General features: G+C 36.3%; 3 protein-coding genes across 4 annotated transcripts in view; 2 read left to right on the top strand and 1 right to left on the bottom strand.

Moving 5' to 3' along the window:
* nhsl1a (NHS-like 1a) overlaps positions 1–27,545 on the bottom strand; it is a 152,534-nt gene that overhangs the window by 34,756 nt on the left and 90,233 nt on the right. The window lies entirely within an intron of this gene.
* Positions 1,026–4,863, top strand: alkal2b (ALK and LTK ligand 2b). Of its 2 annotated transcripts, none has more exons than XM_077239826.1 (6): positions 1,026–1,742; positions 2,339–2,634; positions 2,803–2,856; positions 2,946–3,026; positions 3,242–3,315; positions 4,606–4,863. In XM_077239826.1, exons 2-5 carry the CDS (start codon positions 2,391–2,393, stop codon positions 3,304–3,306), a joined length of 444 nt encoding a protein of 147 aa, XP_077095941.1. In that variant the 5' UTR covers positions 1,026–1,742; positions 2,339–2,390; the 3' UTR covers positions 3,307–3,315; positions 4,606–4,863. The 2 variants fall into 2 exon arrangements, with proteins under 2 accessions (XP_077095941.1, XP_077095942.1); XM_077239827.1 differs by having other exon boundaries at positions 1,115–1,248.
* sh3yl1 (SH3 and SYLF domain containing 1) overlaps positions 10,667–27,545 on the top strand; it is a 30,296-nt gene continuing 13,417 nt past the window's right edge. The window contains exons 1-5 of the mRNA XM_077239825.1: positions 10,667–11,010; positions 20,928–21,038; positions 22,829–22,942; positions 23,526–23,590; positions 26,500–26,612. Of these exons, the coding sequence (XP_077095940.1) occupies position 11,010; positions 20,928–21,038; positions 22,829–22,942; positions 23,526–23,590; positions 26,500–26,612 (404 nt within the window). The 5' untranslated portion in view covers positions 10,667–11,009. The remainder of the gene's footprint in view (positions 11,011–20,927; positions 21,039–22,828; positions 22,943–23,525; positions 23,591–26,499; positions 26,613–27,545) is intronic.

The following is a 27,545-nucleotide window of genomic DNA, read 5'->3' as shown; positions in this document are numbered from 1 at the left end:
TCGACTTATAAATCTGCAACATCATAAGCAATTTATCAAGTAAAGTTTTCAAGTTTAGTGGGTTTATTGGGCAAGGGAACCTTATACTTCACCTGCTTCTTGATAAAGTTAGTTTACACAAAAATGTTAAAATGATAATAATAATAATTCTGTCATCATTTGCTTTATCCTTTTTTTCATGCTCAATGTTTTTGTCAATACAGACAGACACGCACGCACACACACGCACACACACACACACACACAGATACAACACGTCGGTTTTCGCTAACACACACACACACAACACGTCGGTTTTCGCTATCTTTATTGGTAATCTCCATAGACGTAATGAGTTTTGTGCTGCACAAACTGTATATATTCTATCCTCTTACACTAACCCTACCCCTAAACCCATCACAGAAAACGTTCTGCAGTTTTAAATTTTCAAAAAAAACTCATTCTGTATTATTTATAAACTTGTTTCCTCATGGGGACCTCAATTTACTGTAGGTCTCCACGGTGACACGAGTCCCCATGAGTCAGTGTGCATCCACTTGGATAGAAAAACATGAACACACACTCTCACACACACACACACACACACACACACACATGATAAATCTTTTTTTTTCTTCCACAGAAGAAAGAAAGTCATACAGGTGTGGAACGACATGAGGATGAGAAAATGATGACCGAATTTTCAGTTGCTAAGTGAACTATCTCAGTATAGCCTACTTTCAACTTTCAACACTTATTCAAATTAACGCATTCACTGTGTGGCACTGTTGAGCTGTGCTTCACCACTGCATCACGTTATCCCAGATTAATCCATGCAACATTATTATTAATCATTTCCAAGGTATGTAATCCTGATTATCATCAGCTATTTACATGAAAGCGCACGACAGAATGGTGTGCACTTCGTATTTGAAGCGTTTGAGAGCCAAAGAGGAGGGAAATGAAATATGAGGGTTTTTTTCTATACTCAAAGGGAGTGGTAAAATGTCGAGATTGAGAACGAAACCAATATTGGAAAATGCTTCAGTCTTCTCATAGACGCTGCTGTGGATAGTCTCCAGGAGATTCTACCTTCCCACTCAAACTCTTACCATGATGGTTTCTGATGATAATTTGCGCTGAAATACAAAACCGCAGCATCCTCTTCGGGGAACCTTTAAAGATAAAGGAGCCAAGAAGCACCGCCCGCACATAGTGTTATTTAATAAGAAGATACAACGAGGCATTAGGACAGAGAAAGCACTTCTGGTGAGAATCTTTCCACTCGTGCCAAATTGGACCACCGGAAGATGCGCGTTTCGAGACGGTGATCCAACAAAATTAAAATGCATTTTTTAAGGAGTGCTCTTAACGCGTTTCTAATTAAAGACATGCCGGGGTAATCCACATGGGACAGCTCCTTACGTCTGCAACTGACAATAAAAAGTGAGGAACCCATGCCGGATGATCTGAAGCAACTTTACGCACCGGAGGGGGAAAATAAATAAATTAAAAGCGGCGGACTTTCGTCAATTTCCACCCACTTCGAGTCAACACGATCAGCAGATGACCACGGCTGTCTTTAAACATATAAAAGAGACTCGCTCTCCTTGTGTCATGGTGCGCTAGAGCCTGTGGAAGTAGGCTACCTTTGGAGAGCCGACGCCAGCGGAGTCTATTTGATGTGCTTTGCGTTAACATTATTAAACCCACGGGAAGGCCGTCGAACAAGTGTTAACTAAATCTGCATTGAAGAAAAACAGGTAATTTGTTACTTTACCAAACAAACACGTGTTCCCGAAGCGCCTTTGCGCAAGAGCGTTCGTGCGTAAAAGTGGAGAAAACTTGGGATTCTTTTGTGAATCTGTGATGCTATGATTGTTTAGAGAAATTGGTCAGTGATTGAAGCTCTACTAACTTGTTTTTAAGTGAATCGAGAACTTTATTTATTGCATGTTACAACTTCAGAATAAGTGAAGAGATTGTGTAATTATAGCTGGATGTTATCAAATTATTGACAAACTATGGGTAGTTGACAAATTCTACTGGGACGTTGTCGATGCTATACTTCATCCAAAACTGTTTTAAACTGCCTTTTGGTAATTATTTTATCATTATGCATGCAGTTTGTATGATCTCATATTCATTTAAAGTTTTTGGAATACATTTGATTTAAAAATAATAATAATTGTTTAAAATAGTGAAAAATTAAAAGACGTATGCATTCTTATACTTTTAAACCTGAAATGTTCATGATCAGATTATGTGTCAACTATCAATTCATGGCATGTTTTAAGCAATTTATCAATATGAATCAAGTGGGTGCCAGGGAACTGACATGATGATGTTGTGTTTGCAGGTCTATAAGACTGGACGCAGGGCAGAGGGGCTCTCTTTGCCCACCTTTCAGCATGAATGCAGTGCGCACACCTGTCTTCATAGGGCTCCTTTTGCTGATCCTCACCGCCGGCTACTGCAAACCGAGAGACAGGGATGACACAAGTCTGCTGGACCACCTAATGGACAGAGTGAGACAGGCACGGGAGCATCACAACGAGGGAAACACACAGCGAACCCCCGAGATCATCGAGCATTCGGTGGAAAATAAAGACATTAACAAAGTTACAAAGTCATATCAGCATGAACGCATTCTTGGTAAGCATCATCACATTCACTGACTGACTTTGTTTGGATAATGAGAGCATTGTAGTCCATACTTGACCTGATCTGTTATGTGGCATTTCATATTCTCTGGCCAATAAATATAAATAATCATTTTTGTACAGTAATTTCTAACCTGAGTAATTTCTCCTCTTTTAACAGAGGTATTTCCGAGAGATCTTCGACAGAAGGACAGATTTTTAAAACATTTAACAGGTGAGTAAATCTCAGTATCTCCGTGCACTTTCCTCATTATCTTTTTGAATTGACAGCAATTTAAAATCTGCCTTTTTGTATCTTTGCAGGGCCGCTTTATTTTAGCCCCAAATGCAGCAAACACTTTTATAAACTCTATCATAATACCAGGGACTGCACAATACCAGCCTGTAAGTGGCATTTCATTAAATACATTTACATTATTTCAGAAGCTATATCTTGGAGTGTGACGCATTGATTGGAAATATATCATTTTAATGATTAGTCTTAACTGTTCTGCCATTTACTCAAGTGAATGATTAAGCATGCATTTTGTTTTTATAGGGTACTGGTCTTCAAGATCAGTTTCTATGTCAAATTAAATGTCTGTCTTGTCTTTTTCTAGATTATAAAAGATGTGCCCGGCTTCTTACAAGACTAGCAGGGAGTCAGCGGTGCACAGAGGGATAGATGTCGCAGGTGAATAGTTAACCTAATAGTTAACATAATGTATGTTATGGTAAACTTGTATCCGCTATTAGTGCTAGAATGTTTGTTATGGAAATATTTACCCAGAACACACACTAAGTGATCAAATGTCTAGTCGTTATCTTCAAGGACACAATCATCCCAACATTCTCGCTACCACATTCTAAAAAAAGACCTTGATAGACAGTTTCTGGTTACACACACACAATGTGTAATCTACGCACAGATGTATACTTAAACATAATTCTACAGGAGAAATATTACACCTAACTGTTTTATGACCTTTCTAATATTACGGAGCTCCCACCCAGAATAGCTTTATACTTCACCTGTTTGGAATGTAAGGGTTTTTATATTTTAGCTAAAAGCCTGTTCTGGTGGTGTTAGTAACTGTGGAGTTCATTTAAATTCATTATTTAAAAAGAGGCTATTTCAATAGAGTACAACTAAAGATAATTTGAGCAATACTTAAAATAGGTAAATCAAAGTTAAAGTATACTTTATTGTCCCCGAAGGGACAACAAATAACATCCCAAAAGCATCAAACATTACACAGACACACATGGTACATAAATAACATTTAATCAAGCTAAACCATACTGGTAAAGTATACTTAATTGGCATATTGGGATGCTGTATCTTCATGCTGTATCTTCTCCCCTGTTTTGAGGTAGTTGGTGGTTTCCACCATATTTGGATGATTTTTTTGTTTAGCTGTTGAACTTGTGATCCTCTACCTAAAAAATACAGTACTGCTCCTCTATTTGAACACAAAAAAACATAAGAAAAGTATAAGCGGGTCAAACTGTGGCACCATTTGTCAAAGAAACTACATGAATATAATCAGGGATTATGTTCTCAATTGACTGTAAATGGCATGTTAACTATTTGAAGTGATGAACCAGACTTATGGACAATGGCCTTTTTTAATGGCACTGCTTTAGTTCTCAGTGTAACATTAAACCTTCAGTCCTTTCACCATCTGTGATGCACAATTTGCTCTTATGTGTGGCTTTGTATCCACACTATGAGGTTTATTTTAGATTATCCTCTGCCTTGTAAAAACGAATTATAGCTTATATTGCATTATATATATATATATATATATATATATATAATTGTGTTGTATTTATTATTACTAATACCCCAATTTACATTTGCATGCAGTAGTCCAGCTCTCATATGTATTTCTAGTATGTACAGATGCTGTTTCACTTGTTTTTAAAGCTTTTTGTGCTGAAGTTATTTTTTGTTTATGCCGATCATTGTTTCATTTTACAGATTTCAACAGACCTGAAGAAGTAAAGAGAACCAAGAAAAGTGCCTTGAAGAAAAACAGGGAAATTAAATGAATTCAGAACAATCATATTTATCACATAAACATAGCTATTTTTGCAATGAAATGGAACTCCTCTTTTGACCTTTTTCTTATCACATACAGCTCATCAGTCTTGTGAGTTGACAAGACTGATGTTAGAATCAAGTTTAATGGAAAAGGTCATGGTGAAAATGAAGAAGACAATGGGAAAAACAAAAAAATATGTCCTGCTGCCAAACCACAAACTATTGGTGTCACTTTCGACCTCATACATTATATATAAGTTGAATTTGCCCTCACATGTAGTTTTTGGTTGAAGAATAATTTAGATATTGTTTTGCAGATTGTTCAAAGGTGGTTACTGGCTGAAAGAAGCCTTTGGTCCAATATTCCTGAAAACCTCAAAGCCACATTCCTCAAAGCCAGAGCTAAATCCTTTGATTGAATTATGATTTGCATGATATTTTCTTGCCTTTTTTGTCTTTACAAGACATGTCTTGGCAGTGATTAATGATACTGGTTGCAGTTTATTCTGTGAAAGAAATTAATTGCATTTTGCTAATATTGAATGTCTTATATTATGTATTTATACATTCAAGCTGATAAATATTGCTATTGTCAAATGTATAAACATCTAAGTTAGAGTTCAGTTTGTACATATTGTAAATATACAGTATATATATACATATATATATATATATATAACATATCTTTAAATAAACATATTTGTTATATAATGTTTAAAGAGTGTTGACGGATGAATTTGAAGTTATTTATTCCAAATAAATGCTATATGCTATTGCTGCTTGTCATAGTTTCCCACTCCATTTTGGCGATAAATCCATCTTTGAGAGGTATGAGACCCGTAAGGGTGTGGGAAAGCAGTACCCTGCTCTTAGCTGATGTCATAACAGCACATTAAAGCGACAGCCTTCTGAAATAATGTTTGCATTGGCATTCTACTCAGGGAAAAAAGGCAAAAGAAAAAACATTTCAAAAGGTAAAAAATGGGTGATTTCTTTTGTTGTTTGTTGTTTTGTTGTCTTAACTGTCTGTTAAGCAGAGGAAATGCATAATTCACAGCTTTTTACAGTCCAATTTAACTTTGTATTTTCACATCAACTATCCATATATACTGTACACACACACACACACACACACACACACACACACACACACACACACACACACACACACACACACACACACACACACATATACATATTTACATTTAGGCATTTGGCAGAAAAGCAACTTACAGTGCATTTCAAGGTACACATTTACATTCCTCTCTCTCTCTCTCTCTCTCTCTCTCTCTCTCTATATCTATATATATATATATATGTGTGTGTGTGTGTGTGTGTACATATATTGCCATTGGACTGGTTTATGCGAACATATAAGCCTATATAGTGTGTGTGTGTATGTGTGTGTGTGTGTGTGTGTGTGTGTGTGTATGTGTGTGTGTGTGTGTGTGTGTGTGTGTGTGTGTGTGTGTGTGTGTGTGTGTGTGTGTGTGTGTGTGTGTGTGTGTGTGTGTGTGTGTGTGTGTGTGTGTGTGTGTGTGTGTGTGTGTGTGCGTAAGTTTGGTATTGAGCAGCAGCCCATCAACTTGCCTTATGAATTAATGTAGGGTCTATATCACAATGTTCTCTATTAATGAACCATGATAAAACCCTCTATTATTTCTGAGTTATACTGTAGTTCTTGATTTGTCCAGACATGCTAGTGACACTTGTGCTCAAGCTTAAGAACAATCAATCAATGGATGACCAAATTGTAAATGAGAATTGACGTTTTTCCAAAAGCCCTATACTTGTATGTAACCATCTAGCATTCAAGACTAGTTTACTGCATACTTGTTAATGTTACAATCAGCCACATTGCATGCAATTTTATCAGTCTGCTGAGGTAATACCTGTGTATATTTCTGTCTTTCTCGGTTCTGTCTTGCTTAGGAACTCCCACTAGTTACCTGATGCCAACACTGTGGTTTAGCTGGTCTGACTATAATTTTGGGCAGCAGCCAAGTAAGAGTAAGAGTACTAAGCAGCAAATGGTACATTTAACTGTAAGTAGTCACTATTGTGACTACTGACCATCAAGAGATGATGATAAAGATTTTGACAAAAATTCAATGCATAGAGGTTATACAGTTGGATTTTGTCCATATGTTCCACATAGCCACTGGTGGTAATGTAAAATGACATGCATGGGCATACAGCAGTGATTTAAAACCAAAGATCAGGAACAAAACTGGCCAGATCTGACCTGATGATGATTATAAATGAACGTATAACATCTGGTGACTCATACCTCCACGTCAGCCTTAACCGCATGCAACCATTGTGTCACAAGCAACTGAGCAACAACCGCGCTGCAATTTGTATTTGCTTTAATACAAAGTAATTGATATAATCAAAAATTCTATTTGAAGGTCCATCTAACTGAAATTCATCATGCAACACTCCATATTACAACAAATATTATTTCAGATATACAGTATATTTACATATGCAATATATTTATATGGATATATTTTTGATATATATATATATATATATATATATATATAGTATAGACTAATCATTATTTTTCCCAAATGAATGTATTGTAGGAATTTTGGCTAAAGACATTTTGTGCTTTGTCATTTCCAAGTTGAAGCCAGGACATTCTCTTTAAAACGGCTCTAACAGAAGTCAAAAACATTACTGGGGGGCTTAATTTCAATTGTCTAGGTGTTCCACAAAATGCCATTCTAGGCTTAATGCTTCCCTTTTCCCACTCCAGTTGGTAATATGCTGGAAAAAGTTCCTGTAAAGGTGACATGAAGCATTCAAAGAACTCCATAAGCTGATTAGACTTTGCTGAGCACATGATCTGAAAATGTTCAAAGTAACAATGTATCTGCCAATGAAAGCTCCTAAAGCTTATAGCATCAATGCTGAAAGATGCATATACGATTAGTCTATAAAAGTTATTTGTGTAAAATAATATACTCCTTATAATAACAAAGAATTCAGATTTCTGTCTCTCTGTGTAATATAGTGATTGTGAGTGAAGAGAAATTTAGCATCGAAAAGGTATTTTTAAAGAGAGAGAGAGAGAGAGAGAGAGAGAGAGAGAGAGAGAGAGAGAGAGAGAGAGAGAGAGAGAGAGAGAGAGATGGCCCATTTCATTATGCCTTTGGTACTTTTAAAAATGATGCTGATAAAATCACCTGAGCTGCGTTTCCCAAAAACATTGTAAGCCTAGTAGAACATAGAACCATTGGCACCAATGGTCTCTATATACAATCAACTTAGCTTGTGATGCTTTTTGATAAAAGAAATACAGTAAAAAAACAGTAATATTGTGAAATATTATTAGAATTTTGAATTCCAGTTATAGTAAAGCTGAATTCTTCAATGAAATCTTCAAAGAAATTATTCAATGTTGAAGAAACGTTTCTTATTATTATCAATGTTGAAAACTGTTGTGCTCAAAATTTTTGTGCAAACATGATCATTTTAGGATTATTTGGTGAAAACATAGTTCCAAAGAATCGTTACAATTCTTGTAATAATGTAAAAGTCTTTACCGGCACATTTTATTAATTTAATGCATCCTTGCTAATTTCTTAAAAAAATAAATAACAAAAATTCGATCTGACCCCAAACTTTTGAAAAGTAAGTTACAAATAACTCTACAAATTATTGGGGAAAAAATGTCTACCCCAAATGATTTTCATATTATTAGACCCTCTAAAGCATCACATAATGGGATCTAAGCCTATAGAGCAAATCAACGAAATGACAAAAAACTTGTTTTCCAAACTGCAGTCTTTAATCCTCTAATTTAGGATTTCTGCAGAAACAGTGGTGTTGCAGTCCTTTGAGAGATTGACAAAGACTTTTGGAAATCTGTGATGAACATATCAGACCACCAGCAGTATCTGGTGTTTTGATGAGGAGCAAAAACTAGAGCATGTACATAAACTACATAAGGTCTGTTTATTTTGAAGCCAGGTGTATGTTAAATGCCAGAATGCTGTCTGCTATGCAGAGAGGATGAGACACACAATACATTTCTTACATAGTTGGGTGTGGATGACTGACAACCAACGGAGTGGTTTTAAAAAAGCCCAGATTGGAGCAGCGAGGTGCACGTCGTTCTCTCAGCTTCCAAGTAGGGGCAGGGAGAGGAATGTTCTGCCACTGAGATTTTTAGGACATAACTTTGTGGGTGACCTCAGGAAATGGGTCTTAAAACTCTGACTGATCATTCCAGATCTGCAAGCCACATGACAAGCCACTTCTGCCAAGAGCCCACCAGTGAAGATCTGAGGATATAGCAAGAAAATACAGTCTCTGTTTATTCATATTTTAAATACTTAAGTAAATAATAAGTAACACAGTTCTATAAATGCAACGTAAGCGATATTAAAGTTAGGATTTCAGAATAACTTCAAATGCTTTAAATATTTCACTACATTTTATTAGAACAAAACAACTCAGTTTATCAGTCCTGTATACGCATTTAGGTAATTTGAACTGGAATTAAAAAAGTGAATAAAAAATATGCAAAAAGTCAAGTGTTAAATGCACATATTAAGTAATAAGATTAAGATTTGAAGTGGCACATGTCCATTCAAGTTGCATTTAAATGACAATAAGAGGATTAAAGGATATTGAATAATGTATTTATATAAACCTAAATAATATCGTACATAAAATACTCTTCGTTTGATTATTTTAAAAGAACTTTGACAGCCCAAAACTATGTCCGCACAATTTGGCATGTTTCATTGCGTTATCACAAATAAAATAATTGACTCCAAGCACAATACGCAGCTTACAAAATCTTTAACAGATTTTAATAATATTTGATTAAAGAGTGAAGATGTTAATTTTCCAATAGCCCGTACATCTGTTTTGGCAACTAACGTATGTTGTTTTTTTATAAAGAGAACCTTATATGTACATTTTTTTGGCATACTGTATAGATCCATATGTCAATATTGTTCAGTTTATTTACACTTAAGTCATGTTGAGTTTTAGGGTATAGGCCTACTGTTAGTAAGAAATTCCATAATAAAGAATTGGAACTGATTTAACGGTACAATAATGCACAAGACTGAAAGGTTTCTTCAGAGATCCCAAAGGGGGAAAAACTATGCAGCATTTTATAGTATTAATAAAGTATAAATAATTTGTCTTTTTATGGGTTTAAATTTAATGTGGCAAAATTATGTTGTAGATTGCAGTCTCAACATGCCTTGTGTGCAAGAGCATATTCTGAAGAAAGCAAATGGAAAGAATGGCTCTAACTTATATGAGAATATCCGTGGTAAGTTCTTTAGGACAACATGATCTGTATATTCTTCAAACAATACCCTTTTATGCAAAAGAAAATATTTGGCAAAGGAAACCAGACTTTAGAGCCCCGTTTAGCCTAACTTATATATTGCAACAACAATAGTGTAACATGAGACGTGTTTCTAAAAACATTTGTTTTAGTGTAGATTTACGAGGCATTTACAGATGATTCCATATATAAGGAGGAATGCCACTGATGAAAAGAGCTGTTATCGTGTTTACCAGTTCCATCAGACGAAGATAAATGACCAAACCTTATGAAAGAAGAACTTTACTGGAAGGTTGTTTAAAACAAATATCTTTATTTAAAAAATAAAGCTCTTTAGGTTACATAACTTAAAAAGGATCCCACCTTATTTATTCTCGACCCAGAAACTCTCGACTGCCAGATATTAACTTTTTATCAGCGAGGATAGTTTAACACACTGATTTTTCCTAATAATACAATTGTATATAAGTATACCTCTATTAAATCAACACTGACTGAAATAAATGAGAAATGTCACTCATCACAAAACTGCAGACGCGCCTGTTTGGTTCCACGTAACGACTATAGAAAAAAGAAGAAGAAAAAACACGCACGCAACGCCTGAATTCACCAGAACGCGCTTCTGTGTACACCAGAGCGCGCTAGGGGTCCTAATCATGTCAAACGTCATTTTTCTTTGCTGCGTCCCATTGTTGCCTGAATCAAAAATGCTCACTAGAACTTTGATCTCTGTTTGGCTTAAAATAATGATCTATAATTGTGACATGCAACTTTGTTCACAAAATTCTTTAATAATATGTATACATATTATTTACTAAACGTATTGAAATACATTATATCTAGCTTCACTTCTTTACAGGCCCTTTAAGACTAAAGTAAACCGGTTTGGCAGGTGTATCGGAAGTGTTCACTTCACTCTCACCTTTAACTTCTCTTACCTGGACCAGGTGAGGCTGCATAAAAGTCAACTTAAACTTCGAGAAGTCTCCGATCGTGGCGAATAAAGTCCGTTTTTGATAAAAGTAAGTAGAGAAGGTTTTTCATATTCCCTGAAATGAATCGGTAACGTTAACCCAACGTACAGGCTACAGTAGCCTAATCGAGTCGGTTTATTGTGAAGTGGCATTTGGTTTGGTTTACTACTTTTTAAAGTATGACATCTCTGCTGAATTGCCTAGATTAAACATAAATATACCCAAAAGATTTTCAGAGTATTCATTCAAAGTCAAGGTAAGTAGGCTATATGTGATATTGAGCATATTTGATATTCTTTTTTTTACAGTCTATGGTCTCATACAGGAAAACTGACAGCATATGTTAAAAAGAAAATCATTATGTTGACTTCGACAAGACAGTAACTGTTAGCTATAATAGGTTAACTGGTTCTGTTAGCCTAATTATATTATAGTGTAAATGTCATTACCGTAGTCAATCTACCCTCTACTTTTTTCTTCTTCATCTTCTTCTTTTTTTACTTCTTTTTTTAGTAATTTCTACTCTGAGTAAAAAAAAGTAGACGGTAGATTGACCATGGTAGTGGATGATATAAATACCAGGTGCATTATGACGTGCACTTTATTTGACGTCACTGCTGCCTGCCACACGTGATAGGCTGTCTGCGGTCTTGATTGACAAAAGCAATTAATTTAACCCCTGTGGGAAAGTAGATATTAATTTCCCCACCTTGTAGCAGACAGCTTAACATGATCAGGACTGTCCTTTCTACATTCCAGTAGCTTTGTTAACGTGCATGATGAAAATGATCGAATGTGTTTAAAAGTTTTAAGGCTATAATTATGAACAAATTATCACTATTAGGTTGAACTTGAGGGGTTTGTTGGAACCGGCTCCAGGTGTCCATCATACTTTGTGCCATTTTTTTTACTTTATTTATTCCATTCTAGAACCACATTTCCGTCTTTATTGAGATTTGCATCTGATTTGATCCCTTTAGCTAAAAAACACTGATCATTTATTTTAAAGGGGAAAAAAGCACTGAATGAAGATTCTTGAGCCTTGCTGATTAAGTTGTTTGTCTAAAGTGTTAAAGCAACCTTCACTGTAAGTGTCAGTGACAGTCATATGTTTGCGCTGCATTCGTAATTGTTCATTATCTCCTCCAACTACAAATTAAGACATAATTGCACTGTCCCAGCATATTTGCATTTTTCATGCTTTATATTGCTATGTTAATCTGGGATTGACTAATTATCTGCGTAAGCGGTAATTATTTGTACAGTAGTAATCACAAAAATCATATTCTCATTGTTATGCTCGCCACCACATCTGCATTTATTAGTTCACCCCCTCTGTATGACAGTCACAGCACAGGTTTTACATGAATGAGGAAATGAGTGGAAAACAACACCATCCATTATTACCTGGGGCCTTACTAAGATGCCCCGAGAAAAGCTTTGTTTGGACCGTTTCTTGTCAGATTTGGGGGGCCATTTATACAATGCAAAGTTTACAGTATGCATTATTGTTCTCAAGTCTCTTGAGAAAATGAAGAGAGAGAACTGCATCAGTCCTGCAAATCCCCATCCAGATGTTCTCAGTTCACAAAGTTCAGTGCTGTTTTTGCTTTTGTGACTGTGTTTGAATTCCCTTTTTTAATAGTACAATCATTTTTTTCTGTCGCTGACACATGTATTAAAGCCGTAGGCTCATAGAACAGAAAGAGGGGATTCTTGTTTTAGACATAAATCAGAAAAGACCCAAGGCTCACATTACTCAGTGGCAGCTGACATAAGGGTCGGAAATAGCGCTTCAATTGCTCTTTAGCAGTTTAGCATTTTCAAACGATTTTGCTTCAGGACTCAGATTTTACATTGGGCATCATGCGTTGGTCCAGCACAGTACCAAAAGTGTTTATTGTATAAATATGGACACTTACTAATATTGCCAAGACTTGCATAGGCCCACCAATATTGTTTTGTACAGTTTGTTTTGCAAATGTTCTCAGAAGCCAATAATTAACCACAGTCTGTTTGTGTGGGAAACACAAACTGTGTTTATCCTCACTCTAAATCAACCTGTATTTAATATATTTGGGATCCATTTTCTTTCACGTTGGGTAGTTTTGTTCATGGTTTTTGAGGATAAAGGCATGTCATGCAATCTGTTCATGTTGGGATCTGCTTATTTTGTCTAGCTTCTAACAAGTGACATCAATTTGGACCAAAATACTGTACAGATATTCATTTTGCCATTTTAAATATGCATGATAAAATATATGGTTAGTTCCATTTTATTATTTGCATTTAGCATGGCTCAAACGGATGGCCCAGGGCCTGTGTGAGAGGGTTTTGGTCCAGTTGACAACCCTTTTACCCTTTTGGGCTAGTGCTGTGTTGCTACAAATTTTTTTTATAATTTATGGATCTTATAGAATATTTTTGTTGCCTTGAAAACTTAAACGTTTGGTTTTCTTTGATTGTTGTTATACGTATATGATGCTCATGGTGGCTCAAATATGTTTTGTTTAAATCACAAAATTACTTCTTACTTCTAGTCATGAAATAATCATTATCATACTCTATGCATTGTTTTCCAGAAAAACTCTATTTCTGAATTTGCTAAATTAACGTGCATATTTTCTTTTTGTAAAGAAAAAATATTTTAGTGAACAAAATCATTTTTAAATGTTTGGGGCCTGTATAATTTAAAAAATGTTTTTGGAAACGTGCCTCACAAAGGCTGCATTTATTTTTGATAAAAAATACAGTAAAAATAGAGAATATTTAGAAATGCTGTTACTCCAGTTCACTCTTCTTACAATGTTGTTTGTCCAGTCATACTCTACTCACATAATCCTTTAGAAATCACTCTTCAGATTTGGTGCTCAAGAAACATTGCTTATGTTAAGAACAGGTGTGCTGCTTAATATTCTGGGAAAACCATGATACCTTTTTTCCAAGATTTGTGATGAATAGAAAGCTCAAAAGAACATTATAAATGACTTTGGTCTCACTTTTGATAAATTTAATGCACACACGTTGAACACATTCATTTATTATTATTAATTTTTTATCTGACCCCAAACTTTTGATATTTCTAGAAAATGAGATCACTAATACACCTTTAACATTATGTTTTGTTTTGTGGTTTTCTTAAAAACCACGTCATGAGATCAGGTTAGACTGATGATTCAGACAGACATTCTTTTGTGAGGTGATTTGGCAGAATATCTGACAGATGAGATGCTATTTGACATAAGTTACTTACGTACAAGTCTTTAGGTATCTCCCAGTTTGAAAGCGCGTGGAGTTTTATGTACGTTGATGGCACTTCAGTAGAGCAATTTTTCCAGTGCATTACATCAACAGCTGTATGACAAACTAGAGAAGAATTTACAACACACAGCTGTTTAATACTAAAAGATCACGGGAGTGAAAGAGAATCATAGAGGTGTTACCAGCCACAGCCTGGCATTTACTGCTACAATGTATATGTAATGAGAGATTATTACACAACAGCACTTTGTGAAAAAGGACCAATTTGATGCATGTTCTGTGGTCTTCATGCAGGTCTTACAAAGTTCAGTACTCCAGTTCACTTTCAGATATCTTGTGTCCCATTGTGTGTGCAGTTCTTTTCAAGATATGCTTCTTAAAATAAATAATGGTTTGTAGGCACTTTTAATGTGTAAAAAACAAACATGAACTTGGTTGTCCCTTTTTACTTTGGAAATAATCTGAAGCAACTGTGAATGACTTCTTTGTTAGTCATCTGCTTTTTCATGTGATGTCCTGAACTTGGGGTAGTTTTAGGTGAAGGCAAGAATCTTTTTTTTTTTTTTTGCTCATTCTTAAGGTTAGGAACTTGAACAAACAAACTGTAACTTGTGTGCAACTCGTCCTGCATGTTTATGCTAGGAATCTAAATGAGCCATAAATGGATGCGAATAGATTTTTGACCCTTGTGTAAAAGTAGTAGGCTATATGATAGTGGTGAATTATAAAAAAAAAAAAAAAACCTTGTGTGATTCATTTGAGTGATGACATCAATATCATTTTAACATTTAAATAATGCCAAATTACAACAGTCCTTGTCAAACTGTTATTTTTTAGTTTAATTTTTTACTGCGTAAAAAGGTACATTTCAGACAACATTTATCTTGAAAACAAGGGTAACTGGTAGTCCCTCACATAAGAAAACAAATCAATGTATCTATTTAAATTATCTTCAGATTTAATGCAAAAAACAAGAAGGGGGAGGAAGTCACAGAACCATCACATATGCTTGTATAACAAACATTCTTATAACCAAAATGTATTTAGTTCAATAGGTGTTAAATATTTAGTCCATTTCAACCAGTAATCAACAAATTTATCTCTCTGAAAGTTCACATAAAGTTCACATCTCCATGGTAAATCTATTTTTTAAAACTTCAAACCAGTCCTGTATTTGTGGCGAATTAGGTTTTTACCAACATCTAGTAAGTTTTTTTTTTTTTTTTTTTTTTTGAAACAAGAAGTATTCTGTAATTCTGAAACATTGCCAAGATAAAGTCATTACTTATCACTGGTTAGTGACTTGTCAAAGTCTGCCTAATCAAGAATGTCTCAAGCAGCATTCGTTGGAAAGAACGGCCTAATTTGTGGGCGTCCTGGTATTACTATATTAAAATATTTAAGCAGGTGCATACAGGAGAATTGTCTTGTTGATGTGGCTGGTTTTCCAGGAATTATTCAACTGAAAAGACTGCGTTGAAAGTGACGTTTTGCATTACCTCCCTGAGTAAACCACAGAAAGGGTCCACATGCCAGAAGCAACTCTTATTTGTTGCAAAAGGGTGCTTGATCACCCCAATGTATCCAGTGATTCATCCATCAAAAATCAGTTAATAGAAAGTGATGCATTAATCTTTGTTGCAAAATGAGGGTGTGGTGGTATTTAAAAAGAATGCTTTTGTATTATACTTGTACATCGGGTAGTTTTTTTGATAGATTCATATTATTCTAAATTACTTTTTAAAATGTCATGCTTGCATACACCCCTTTTGAGATATGTGTAATTTGTGATTCATTTTGATATTTTTTTGGGCATAAAGTCAAAAATGCCTTGATTTCCATTACACGAGAGTAGATGTTAAAACTTCATGCTGATTTGTACTCGGCTTTCGCCAAGATAATCACCAACTAAGACGTAGCTTTACAGTAACCTATGCTTCTCCATCCATTCTTTCCATCTGGTGACGTGAATTTTCTGTCTGGTGTTAATACAGTGTATTGCGCGTCAGCACACACAACGGCTGCAACCACAGTGCGGTCCCCCCATAACAACCCTCTGGATTGAGCGGAGTAGGGAACATCTCTAGGGTCTTCAAGTGGGCACCTTCCGTCCTCAGTGTTTCGTCGACTAGCCCACGACACCTCAAGAGGGCTCGACAGTGACTCTGGCGTCCCAGAGTCACCCCCTCCGTCCCCCACTCAACTCAGCCCAGCTTACTGACCTCTACATCCCTCCTGCTGCTGAGACCTAACCACAATCTCACAATCTCTCCGCAACCCAACCATAAACGCCAACCCGTTTGACTAAGGCTGTCGAGCCCCACTGGTGCGTTAATATGCAGTTTCAGTGGCAACGGTTCCGTATGGCATACCACCTACCACAAAACACAATATCTGCCCAATCACCCGTCATCCACGCAATATACACAGGAACGTAATGACTGTGAATACTATACAACCTATACAAATAAACCAACAGTTGCTGCTGAGACCTAACCACAATCTCACCGCAACCCAACCATACGCGCCAACCCGTTTGACTAAGGCTGTCGAGCCCCACTGGTGCGTTAATATGCAGTTTCAGTGGCAACGGTTCCGTATGGCATACCACCTACCACAAAACACAATATCTGCCCAACCACCCGTCATTCACGCAATATATACAGGAACGTAATGACTGTAAATACTATACAACCTATACAAATAAACCAACAGTTGCTGCTGAGACCTAACCACAATCTCACAATCTGTCCGCAACCCAACCATACGCGCCAACCCGTTTGACTAAGGCTGTCGAGCCCCACTGGTGCGTTAATATGCAGTTTCAGTGGCAACGGTTCCGTATGGCATACAACCTACCGCAAAACACAATATCTGCCCAACAACCCGTCATTCACGTAATATACACAGGAACGTAATGACTGTAAATACTATACAACCTATACAAATAAACCAACAGACCTTTCAAGTTTTCAAGAATTCTACGAAACCGTAGCATGGCGGCCTGTACACAGCCAGCTAGAATCTTTCCGTCTCAACCACAGCCAGTTGCTGCTCCTTTCTGCTGCTTCAGATAAGTTCTTTACTGTACGACGCAACTCTTGGCCACTGAATCCGACGTCTCTGAGGAACCGGGTTGTAGAGTGTGCCACAAAACCACGACAACCCACTTCCACTGGATAAACCTGGACTCTCCATCCTCGCTGTTCTGCTTCAGTGGCCAGATGAGCATACCGCAGTTTCTTCCTCTCATATGCCTCATCTACCGCATCCTCCCATGGCACTGTCAACTCTATCAGTTGAACAATGCGTGCTGATCAAGGCCACAAAACAATATCTGGTCGTAGGTTAGTGGTGGCAATCTCAGGTGGAAAAATAAGCCGTTGTTCAAGATCAACCAGCATCTTCCAGTCCCTAGCAGCTTCCAGTTGTCCTGGGCGAGAATTGGTGTTAGCACCTTTTCTTGGTGGTTGCTCGCCTGGGCGGAGGAATATTGTCTTCTGCGTGTAATGTTTTGCTAGAACAGGCGGCAATTTATTGGTCATACTACGCTTGCCTTCCAATGCTAAAGCCAAACATCGCAATACTTGGTCATGGCGCCAAGTAAACCGACCCTGGCTAAGAGCCACCTTACATACTGTCAAAATGTGCCTTAATGTGGCAGGTGATGAACACAAAGGACAAGATGGATCCTCTCCTACCCAGAGGTTTAGGTTCTGCGGTGATGGGAGGACATCATATGTTGACCTAATAAGGAAACTGATCCTACTCTCTTCCATTGACCAAAGGTCTTGCCAGCCCATTTTGCGTTGTTCCACACTCTCCCATCGCATCCACTCTCCCTGCTTGGCCTGGGAAATGGCCTTTATACATCTCATCCTCTCCTCCTGCTTTCGCACCTCGTTGACTACCAGCTTCCTCCTTTGGGCTGGGCCTGCCTTGTGCCATTTAGGAGGAGCTAAACTGAGCCCAAAACCCCCTCTTCCATGCTGTACCTGTCCCACGATATCCCCAATTTGAAGGTCAGCCTTTGCCTCTACTACAGATTTCTTTGCTGACCACTTTCTACCAGTTTTTACCACAGGGGCTGTCTCCCTTACACATTTGTCGCGTGACTCTGCTAAAGTCATTTCCAGTCTGACCTTGGCACACTTAAACTCCTCGGTTAAAGCAGAGACTGGCAGCTGCAATACTCCTTTACTATAAAGTCCCACTCTGCTGAGGCAGCGTGGAACTCCCAACCATTTCCTGATGTATGAACTTATTAACGCTTCCAGCTTATCCACTGTTGTCAAAGAAACCTCATACACAGTCAGTGGCCACAGCAACCTTGGCAGTAGACCAAACTGAAAGCACCAGAGTTTCAGTTTGCCTGGTAGAGCACAGCTGTTTATGCTCTTCAACCCTTCCACTGCTTGTCGTCTAACTTCTCCCACTCGAACTGTGTCCTTCCGATCCCCATCGTACCATCTCCCTAGACTCTTCACTGGCTTCTGAGAAACTGTTGGTATTGCCTCACCATTAATGAAGAATGTTTTATCTACTACCTTGCCTTTAATTATGGAGATGCTCCTTGATTTAGAGGGCTTAAATTGCATTCGTGCCCATTCATTATTATCTGTTAACTTCCCCAATAACCGATTAGTGCAGGCTACCGTTGTAGTCATGGTTGTCATGTCATCCATGTATGCTCTGATTGGTGGTAGTCGCTTCCCAGAAGCCAAGCGCTCTCCTCCTACTACCCATTTTGATGCCCTAATGATTACTTCCATTGCCATGGTAAAAGCCAGTGGAGAAATGGTGCATCCTGCCATTATTCCAACCTCTAAGCATTGCCATGTAGTGCTGAATTCTGGAGTTGAGAAACTAAATTGCAAATCTCCAAAATAGGCTTTCACTTAATTTGTTATCGACATCGGTACCCTGAAAAAATCAAATGATCCCCAAAGAAGCTCATGTGGCACTGAACCATATGCATTAGCCAAATCCAGGATTGTCACGTGGAGCTCCTTCCTCTCCTTTTTAGCTGATTGAATTCGTTGCCAGATAACACTGATGTGTTCTAAGCATCCTGAGAATCCTGGAATGCCCGCTTTTTGAACTGAAGTGTCAATGAAGCCATTCTTTAATAGGTAGGTTGACAATCTCTGAGCAATAATGCTGAAGAAAATCTTTCCTTCGACGTTTAATAGTGAAATAGGGCGAAACTGACTGATGCTTGTAGCATCTTTTTCTTTGGGTATAAAGACTCCCCCTGCTCTGCGCCATGCTCTAGGTACAACCTGCTTTTCCCAAGCCACCTTTTATCAATTTCCACAGAATTCGTAGAACTCCTGAAGCACTCTTTTACACTCTGTACGGAACTCCATTAGGCCCTGGAGATGATGAAGCCCTTGCCTTTCTCACAACCTGCTCTATCTCTTTCCACTTAGGTGCACAGACCTCCATTTGGTATTCTGGTGGATTGACAGGTGGGATGTCTGACGGAATAGACATAGGCTTATGCCTTTTTGCATCTGTATGTGTAAATAATAAAAATAAATGCCTCTAACAAAGATCTGTCATAAAACTCTAGATGGCGCAGACTAATAGGTCCTAACTCAACCTGCTCGTAATCACATCATTATCTAAAGGGCACAGCTTATTGGTTCCTGCTGTATCAGTAGCCAATGAGCTTGCGTGCTCAACCTTCAAATACATGGGTAGCATTTGCCTTAGCAGTGCAGCGCGCTTTTAGAAACTCCCCACATTCCCCAGCTCCACCTGTATAGATCTGCTATGGGTAATTCATGGATGCTATATTGTACAGCAGCATGTCTTACTCGCTCACAGCAGCGTTTTGTGTATGTACTGGCGGTAGCAAGTCCCTTACTTGCTCTGCAGCACCAGCAGCAATAAAAGCAGCAGCAGTGTAGCAGATCTATTCCGCCAATACCGTACATATCAACATTGCCATATCCATTACCTTGCCAACACTCCGAGAGTTGTCATGACAGAAATATATTTTAAAACTTTTCAACTTTTTTTAAAAAACTTTTTTATAAACGTGCATTATAAATTAGATTTTTAAGAGACTTCTCTTTTTCTCTATCTTGGACATTTTTTTTTTTTTTTTTTTACTTTGACCTGGTCTCTTTCTATATGTTGTAATTGGGAACTCTACCAGTATCAGTCTCCATGGCTTGTAGATGGGCTTGGATAAGATGTAATGAGTAACAACAAGAAGTAAAGGCAAATCTGACTCAGACAGTGACTCGTGGGAGACACTTTTCATCAGCATGAATATTAACACACTAATCACTGACTGACTTTGGCTAATATAATGAGTGCAATTATCAATGAGATGAGCAAAATAACCTATTTGGTTATGTTGACATTTGATTTATTAATGAATAATTTACAGTTTGTCATATTAAAATGGAGAGATACCTTATAATAGAGGAACATGCAATTTCATAGTCTGTCACCTTGAACAAGTGGTTAAATATTGCCCATAGCCTTTAAATAATTTTGGTATTTAAAACATATTTCGGGTTATAGAAACAGATTCCATGAGAGAGTCGTTTTACATAGTAGAATTGAAAGCATTCAGGAAGATGGAAAACATCCTACAAATTTGGTCTTTAGACATTTGACGTTTCAGCATATTGGAATGTGAAGCAGAGGAAGATAAAATGATGTATCTTCTAATGTTTCTTTTACAGTGAATAACCCTATTCCTGCTAACCTAAAGTCTGAGGCCAAGAAGGCCGGCAAGATCCTTAGAGAGTTCACGGAAATCTCCAACAGAATGGGGCCTGACAAACTTATTCCAGGTAACTGTTGTGCTGCTGTCATAAACCAATTAGAAAACAGTGGGAAAACATTTATCTTTTAGTGATGATTTAGTGAAATTCAATTGATCCCTTTTTTGAATTGATAAAAATCTGACAACATAAGGATCAGTATCATATTTGTACCAAATTTTGTTTTCGGAAAATCTTGTGCAAGATTTATTAAAAAGATTTACTCAAGTTTTTTATTGATTTATAATTGATGAATTGCAAATGTTCTGTTTAGGGCAATTTAATGTATAAATCATTACATTCATTATTTAAAAAAAACAACAACATTAATTCGTTTAATCACTCCTTCTGACCCAAATGGAACAATTATCAATCAAAAACATTAATTTAACACCTTGCTAAATGAATTTGGATTTTTACAGCAAATCTTGATATGTGATTATTTGCAGGTAATGTATTTAATTTGATTAATTAATTAGATTGTTTGATGGCCCTAACTATATTGACTGAATTTCTCAGTACAATAGGCAGGCAAACTAGTTTTATTAGTTTGTAATAAAGTTTTATTATTATTTGCACAATACAGTGTCAACCAAAATATGAAAATTTTGTCATTAATTACTCACCCTTGTGCCGTTTCAAACCCGTAAGACCTTTGTTTATCTTCGGAACATAAAATGAAGATCTTATCTTTGAGGAAATCTGAGAGCTTTCTGTACTCTACATTGACAGTCAACGCAAAAGTTCATAAAGAAAGAGATCGTAAAACTAACCCATATGAACTGAGTAGTTTAGTCATAATTTTCTTAAGAGACATGATTGCATTAATGATGAACAGATCAGATATGGTAAGCGGAAGCTCAAGCATATTCGCTTGACATGCGAGAACCAATGAGGTTCATTCTCGTGTTATGCAGCACATTTGAGCTTCAGCAAGAACCAATGAGGTTTGTTCTCGTGCGTCATGCAGGTTCGGTAGAGCTGTTTTATGTTCGCCGATCAATGTTTAAATGTGAATAAAAGAATAAATTGAATCCGTTCATCATATAAAGCGATCAAGTCTTTTCTGACAATTTTAGCTAAAACGCTCAATTCATGCGTTTCATTAGTTTTACGATCTCTTTATGAACTTTTTGTAGCGTTAAAGTTGCATAGACTGTCAATGGAGAGTAGTACTTCGGCTTGAATCAAGGCAAGACAAAAACACGTTTTGGAAGGATTGATGATGCATTGGCTCATTACTTAAATTTAGTTAATTTTGAATAAAAAAGTTACATACCTTTTAATTTTAGTGAAATGTTTTAAAATGGTGTTGTGCCAAAATAAATGCCACTTTGATGTTTTAATATGTATATGCATTGACATTCATACATTTTTATTTGTGTCAAAATACTTGTTGAAGCCACGGTTCATTGTGTTTTAAGAGCGTAGGCTAATCCTGATGCAGTAATAGCACACATGCCAGACATGTAAGTGCTATTAACAGCCCAAAGTTAGCATTTCTGTTGACTGATGTCATTTGTGTACAAGACTAGCAGTCGTTCTGCCGGTACATTAACAAGTATCTGTTCATGCATGTCTTCAGAAAGTGACATGAATGCAGTTCACTCAGTGACTTCACCATATCTGTGCAACCTGTGCGAAAACACAATGAACCAATCAACTCTGCCTACCTGTTTCATCTTGCATTTGCACAATTTTTTCTTTTTCTTTTACATTTCAGTACTTGTGTCTAGATTCTAGAACAGTTTTGCTTGAACAGGTCCAATTGTAATATCTCCTATTCCTTTACTTCTATCTTTTCCACAACCTGGCACCAGCTCATGTCATTGCCAAGGCTCAAGGACTGGCCATCCTGTCAGTTTTTAAAGCAGGTTTCATGATCACTGCGAGGGGCGGCAGTGGGATAGTGATCGCAAGACTCGCTGATGGAAGTAAGGGGGTTTTATTGACGTCCATTCTGACATTTATTCTGAGTGTCAAATATATTTACACGTAGGCCTACAGTATATTTGCTTGGTGAGGTCAGGAGATTATATAGTTTGTGACATACTGTAGAATACATGTTCAGATAAACTCTAAATCACAACTATTACTACAAAATAGACCAATTTTTGCAAATAGGGAGTTTAATGGGTTTTGGTGTAATTGATGTCTGGCAGCTTATAGCAACAATCTAAACTGAATAAACAAACATTTAGAGCTTCAATGACTTCATTGTTTTTCTTGTTTTTACTTATTGAATTTTTTTTTTGAGGATTTTAGTAATCATTATTTAAACTTTGGTAATAGCTATTATAATGGACAAAGGGTCCCATGTTTGGGCACTATATATTTTAATTTAAAAAAAAAAGTTGATTGGCCATATTGGCAACTTTGTTTTTTAAAGTGACATGTATCAAGATTTTAATCTGTTTCTACACACTTAAAACATCTAAAAAGTTCTAATATATCCCAAATTAAGTTTTTCATTTTAATGTTAAATTGTGTAATTGTTTTCTGCGTTCTGTTATGAAGGATGGTCTGCTCCTTCAGCAATTGGCATTGCTGGACTCGGTGGAGGATTTGAAATTGGTCTGGAGGTAAGTTTTTATTTGACACCAGACTCTCTAAAAGAACAACCCATTTCTTTTAATTCCGGTACAAATCATGGTTTTGGCTAAATTGTCTAAAAATACATTTAAAAAAAACTGTGAGAAGGAAATTTTTTCATTACTTTAAAATTCCTCTTGGGTTCTTTAGTAGAACATCTGATTGAGTTTTTAATTATTTTTTTAAATCAATAGAAAATTATTGATCATAAAACACATCTAAAGTTAGGTGACAGGACTAAAGCTTATAACATGGTAAGCACCTTAGTAGTAGATACGAAAAGTTCCAGTCTCACTCATTTGGTGCTGAATCAGAGAGTCAGTAAAGTGTTGAAGAACAGTTGTGCAACATGTTTATTCATGTATTAGATGAACATCTCGGAATACACTATGCTGTATGCCTATGGATTATGCTCTGTATGCAGACATTACTATAGGTTCTTCATCAGGCTATAATTTGTAAATTACTTCTCATGCAATGTCATGCAAAAAATGTTTTCTTTCCATCGAGAACGTCTGAGTCATGCATAGACAAGAACATCAAGACATTAAAATATTTGCCCCGTCTGACTTGGCTTTCTTGTTTTGTATTTCATTTTCTTCCCATCATCCATCATCTGTCAATCATTTAAAATATTTAATTGTGAATAATCTTATAGGTTAGTTTTAATTATGAAGAAAACAAATTAATTTTCTTAAGTTAAAAGAAAACTAATTGATAAACCTTTGTGTGATAATTAACGTTGGCAACAACAACAACAACAGAAAACAAAATTCAAATAAAACCGTAACTGTCCCCACACTTTATGGACTTCATTTTGTAAAAAAAAGTTTTGCAAATTACTTTACTTTTGACAAAAATGTCACCTGAGTTTGATTTATAATTAAATGACCTGTATGGATGGTCTTTCTCTATCATTTACTAATAATAAACAGGTGCTCCATAAAATATACATATTTTTTTTAAAATTAAAGTCACATTAACAATTAAGTTTCCCCTGAATCTTGCAAGGTGTTTTGTAAAAGCATGACCCATTATGAATTACTCATTACGAACTTTTCCCTAAACCAGTTGTCAGCCTTTTGTCAGAAGCTATTATTATAGCTCAAGTGCTGGCTTCATCCTTTTTCAAAGCATAAAGTGGATCCTCATATCTCTGGCACAGGAAATCACTGTGCATATGTGGCATGTGCCCAGTGAGGTCATTTGTCAGCATCAGGCAGAAGCTGCACTTTGCTTCCTGACCTCGGATTGCAGCTCGGATGAGTCATTTATGTACCGAGCGCCTGTGCATCTTGACACTTTTGATTAATTTCTGGAGTAGCCTTCAGGCACTGTGGTTAGCACTGCGGTCTCTGTCTCTCAGTATGTAGCAACACACCTGATAAGTAGCAAGGGAGTACAAGAAATATTGATTTTATCTTTAGGCATTAAAACCAGAGCATGTCTGAAACCGGTCCAAATCTTTCGACACCAACTAACATTTTAAAAAAGCTTAAAAACTATTGCTGAATATAGAGCAACTTTTTAATGTTTTGCTGGTGACAGATGCACAGTAGTTGGCGGAGTGCTTGTCAGAGTGATGTATAGCTAGATTGTGCATGATGGACACACTTACCTACTAACTAACATCACATGGTCTGGTGCTTAAAGAAACCTGAGCTGATTTTAATAAATAGAGAGAGAGAAAATGTGTCAGTTGTGAGATTAGAATAGGCAGTTCTGAGTAATGAAATGTGTTTTAGGACTGGTAGTATGAGATTCTGCTATATTGTGAGATTCTGCTATATCTACAGCTCATCTGTGGCACGATTTAAATCACTTCAGAGTTGATTAAATTATTTTATTATAATAACAGTCATTTAGTTTTTATATATATTCAGATAAAGGCACACAGTATCTGATTTTTTTAAAAAATTCATAATGTATAAAGTTAAAATAAAATAGATTTTTTTTTTTTTTATTAAATTAAATGAAATTAGCTTTCTTTGAAATTACACCCCCTGGTCAATTTTCAGTGCAAGTAAAATTCTTATTGACTTATTCTTATACTCAGTTTTTGGTTTAAAATTATATAAAAATAAAATAATCAGAAAATGTTAAATTAAATGATAATTTCTTTTTTATTCTACAAGCGGAAAACACTACAAATTTGATCTAATTATTTGATCACAATGATACTAATTTAGTTTTTATTTATATTTAAGTAAAGGCACAAGGTATCTAATTTTTGGGGGGTATAAAATACAAAATGCATACAGTAAAAATAAAATTGTATTATTCTTTATTTCAGACCCTTAGGTCCATATCACAAAGTAAAGAAACAGAATGAAAATAATAATATACAAACTCATAGATTTACGTACAACAAACATTATTTAAGATCATACAAACTTGAGTTCCAGTGCTTCCAGAACCAGGAGGAATACCTTGTATCACTTAATGTAGGATCATTTAAGACCATTATGATTGTATTTCTCGAATCACCCAATCGACACATGAAATTACATATAATTCCTTAACACAGCATGCAACGTAGGAACATTACCAGATACGAACATTTGGCTTGCACTTGTCAACCTTGGGAGTTTAAGCAAAATTCTTAATGCATCATTAAATGCCACCTGTAGCTTTTTCATTATAGCTTTACACCATAGATGTGCCGTATAAAATGAAAATAAAAAATGTGAAAAATTAAATGAACTAAAATTAAATTAAATTAAAACTTTCTTTGAAATGGCATCCCTTGGTCACCATTCACATTAAGTCTTAGTAAAATTCCTATTGACTTATCATTCTTATACTAATTTTTATTAAATTAAAATAAAAATACTTTTTATTTTAAACCGTCCATCTAAAGCTTCACATAATGACACATGTCCTCTTTTTTCATCTCCAGTCATCAGATTTTGTCATCATCTTGAATCAGAGGAGAGCTGTGGATGCTTTTAGTAAAGGAGGGAATCTTACACTTGGAGGAAACTGCACTGTGGCTGTTGGGCCTCTTGGCAGGTATGTGTGTTAATTTTACAGTGTAATACCCCATTCTGTTGCCAGGGGTCAGAATAATGCAGAGTGAAGGTATGGAAACTTAAGTGCTTTGAGCAAATGTCCTCTGTTAAGCATTGTTGCCGTAATTTGACATGACACTTTTATGACTTTAAAAAAAAAAAATTATCTGGATGCATCTGAAAAATCAAAGGTTATGGCTTAAGGAAGAAAGATTTGATTTATTTAAGGAACTTGATATTATGATTTTTTTTATGTTAATGAAAATGCTGCCAAAGCAATGTGGACAGGAATGAGAAAAGAAGTGTGCAGTCCTTGAGCGTTTGTGTGTTGCATTGTGTTCCATTTGTTTGTAAATCGAGCGTTGTGCTTGGAGAACGTTTTTAAAGTGTTTACCTAGGCGATGCTTTGACAGCATTTCTCTGAAGGTATAAATTAGCTGTAATATTTTTGAACTGTTGATTTAGTGCATGTATGGATAGCAATGAGAGAAATGCTCTTGCTCTTACGGAAAATTACAAATAAATTCAACAGAATATAAAAGCCATCTATATCTTTATCACTTCACAAGGGAGTCATTTTCTCTAATGACATGTTTATACAAAAAAAATGTATACAGTTGTAAGCTGCCAGCTTAAACTTTCACCTGCAACACAGTCATTCATAATTTGACAAGCATGAGCCTGTGGGGAAAATACTCTGAGAATTATAGATAATGAAGGGTGTCCATACTGTACTTTAAAAGCCATTCAGTAGTGCTAGTTTAAATAACAGCGGCATTGTTCTAAGGTGAATCAGTGATTTTACCTTTATTGACGGATTCTGCTGTGTTTGTGCTTGTTTGGAAAGTCCTTTTTTATTCTCACTGACATAATTGTTGTTTATGGATCTCGCCAGAATAGAGCTGCAAGCAATATTATACTGAATGGTTGCCTG

This window comes from Siphateles boraxobius, unplaced genomic scaffold, assembly GCF_051911475.1.
Source record: "Siphateles boraxobius isolate OS27281-9 unplaced genomic scaffold, OSU_SipBor_1 22, whole genome shotgun sequence".
In the NCBI taxonomy this organism is placed as follows: domain Eukaryota; kingdom Metazoa; phylum Chordata; class Actinopteri; order Cypriniformes; family Leuciscidae; genus Siphateles; species Siphateles boraxobius.
Note: the sequence above shows the minus strand (reverse complement) of the source record. Positions and strands in the feature narration are given on the sequence as shown.

Excerpts from the sequence above, each read along its gene's own strand:
- alkal2b (XM_077239826.1), top strand. The coding sequence starts at position 2,391 with ATGAATGCAGTGCGCACACCTGTCTTCATAGGGCTCCTTTTGCTGATC. Across the intron at positions 2,857-2,945 it reads ATTTTTAAAACATTTAACAG|GGCCGCTTTATTTTAGCCCC; the intron begins GTGAGTAAATCT and ends GTATCTTTGCAG. Across the intron at positions 3,027-3,241 it reads GGACTGCACAATACCAGCCT|ATTATAAAAGATGTGCCCGG; the intron begins GTAAGTGGCATT and ends GTCTTTTTCTAG.